The sequence below is a fragment of the Trichechus manatus genome, unplaced genomic scaffold (assembly GCF_000243295.1).
Source record: "Trichechus manatus latirostris isolate Lorelei unplaced genomic scaffold, TriManLat1.0 scaffold00040, whole genome shotgun sequence".
Lineage (NCBI taxonomy): Eukaryota > Metazoa > Chordata > Mammalia > Sirenia > Trichechidae > Trichechus > Trichechus manatus.
The window spans coordinates 16,403,254-16,405,257 of NW_004443976.1; the positions used below are offsets into that span (position 1 = coordinate 16,403,254).

A 2,004-nucleotide genomic window follows, 5' to 3' on the forward strand; every position below is an offset into this window, starting at 1 on the left:
ATGACTGCCTCTTGGTCTGTGTATAGGTTCCTCATGTGCACAATTAAGTGTTCTGGAATTCCCATTCTTCATAATGTTAGCCATAATTTGTTATGATTCACACAGTTGTATGCCTTTGCATAGTCCATAAAACACAGGTAAACATCTTTCTGGTATTCTCTGCTGTCAGCCAAGATCCATCTGACACCAGCAATGATATCCCTCCTTCCCTGTCCTCTTCTGAATTGGGCCTGAATTTCTGGCAGTTCCCTGTTAATGTACTGCTGCAACTGCTTTTGAACGGTCTTCAGCAAAATTTTACTTGGGTGTGATATTAATGATATTTGTCCAGATGCTCCAGAATTGGATAAAGCAAGATTAATGAAGTTTGGTGATATTTTGTGGAAGAAAGACATGGATGGACATTAGAAATACACAAGATTCCTCCCGAGGAGGAACCTACAAGAATGTTTTTTATACTACAGCACATCTAGCAAACCTCTGAAAAACTCTCTTTAGGTCTCTACTGGTTCCTCTCCACTTGGTTGCTGGTGGTTGTACTTTTTTCTTCTCCCCAAACTACAAGACTCCTCTCTACCCGCCCCCTTGTTTACTTTTATAGTTTCCAAAATTTAAAAGTATAATCTACTGCAAACATTCAGACAACAAAACTAATTTAATCGACTGCCAGGTACACATCACTAAGGATAGACACTTTGCTATTTGCTTCTGATCTAATTTTTAATAAGAAATAAGATGCTGTAGGGACAAAATTGATAGTACTTTGGAAAGCTAAAGAGAAAAAAAAAAGGTTATTTTGTAATCATTATTATTTTTGAAATGTCACCGAATGCAGACCTGTCCTCATAACGCTTGGGGTGCAGCCGTCCATCTGAACCCCCTTTTTAGGGCGCCTTTGACCTCTTTGTTGCGAAGGCTGTAGATGACAGGGTTTAAGGTCGGCGTGACCACAGCATAGACCACGCTGGCCAGGCGGTCGTAGCGGGCTGAGTAGGCTGACGATGGTCGGAAATAGACGGAGAGGACAGAGCCGAAGAAGAGCGACACCACCACCAGGTGGGCCCCGCAGGTGGAGAAGACGCGGCGCCGCCCTTCAGCCGACCGCGCTCCGAGCACGGCGACAAAGATGTGCGCATAGGAGAGGGATACGAGGAGCAGCGGGGTCAGCACCACGGCCAGGCCTTCGGAGAAGATGGCAGTCTTCGCGGCGGATATATCCGAGGTTGCCAAGCTCAGCATCACCGTCACGTCACAGAAGAAGTGGCGCACAGAGGCAGAGGCAGGGTAGGAGAGCGCGGAGATGAGCAGGGTGTGGAGCAGCGAGTGGAGGTGGGCCACCGCCCAGGACGCCCCCACCAGCGCCGCGCAGCGCCCGGGCGTCATGATGGCGCCGTAGTGCAGCGGGCGGCACACCGCCACCGCGCGGTCGTAGGACATGGCTGCCAGCAGGTAGCTCTCAGTGATGCCCAGGGCCACGAAGAAGTACATCTGGGCAAAACATCCCTGGAATGAGATGGCCTGGCCCGGGTGGAGCAGCCCGATCAGCAGTCTGGGGACTGTGATGGTGGTAAAGCAGACGTCCACGAGGCTCAGGTGACCCAAGAAGTAATACATGGGAGAGTGGAGAGCCACAGCGGACCTCACCACGACCACCATGCTCAGGTTGCCCAGCGCACTGAAGAGGTAGACACCAAGGAAGAGCAGGAACAACAGCGGGTGGGCGTCTGGCCCGTCCATTAGGCCGAGGAGGAGGAACCCTGGGGCGGATGTGAGGTTGGCCAGAACCATGGAGTGCCCGGACGGGTGGGAGTGCTGAGGAGAGAGATGAGGCAGCAAGCCTAAATGCTAGGAGCTCTGGGTAGACTTCCATAACTCCATGTAAAAAATGTTTTAAAAAATTTCTCCTTGCTAAAATACTTTGAAAACTACGGTGCTCATCCAATAATCCTAATTTTATTGATGAAGAAACTGAATCTCAGAAGAGTGTTCTAGGTTAGTAGGCAA

The 2,004-nt window shown here is 49.9% G+C and overlaps 1 protein-coding gene across 1 annotated transcript; it reads right to left on the bottom strand.

Moving 5' to 3' along the window:
• Positions 1-843: 843 nt before the first annotated feature.
• On the bottom strand, positions 844-1,737 carry LOC101345792 (olfactory receptor 1L6). The gene has a single exon (XM_004376251.1). The coding sequence runs from the start codon at positions 1,735-1,737 to the stop codon at positions 844-846; it is 894 nt and encodes a 297-aa protein (XP_004376308.1).
• Positions 1,738-2,004: the final 267 nt, after the last annotated feature.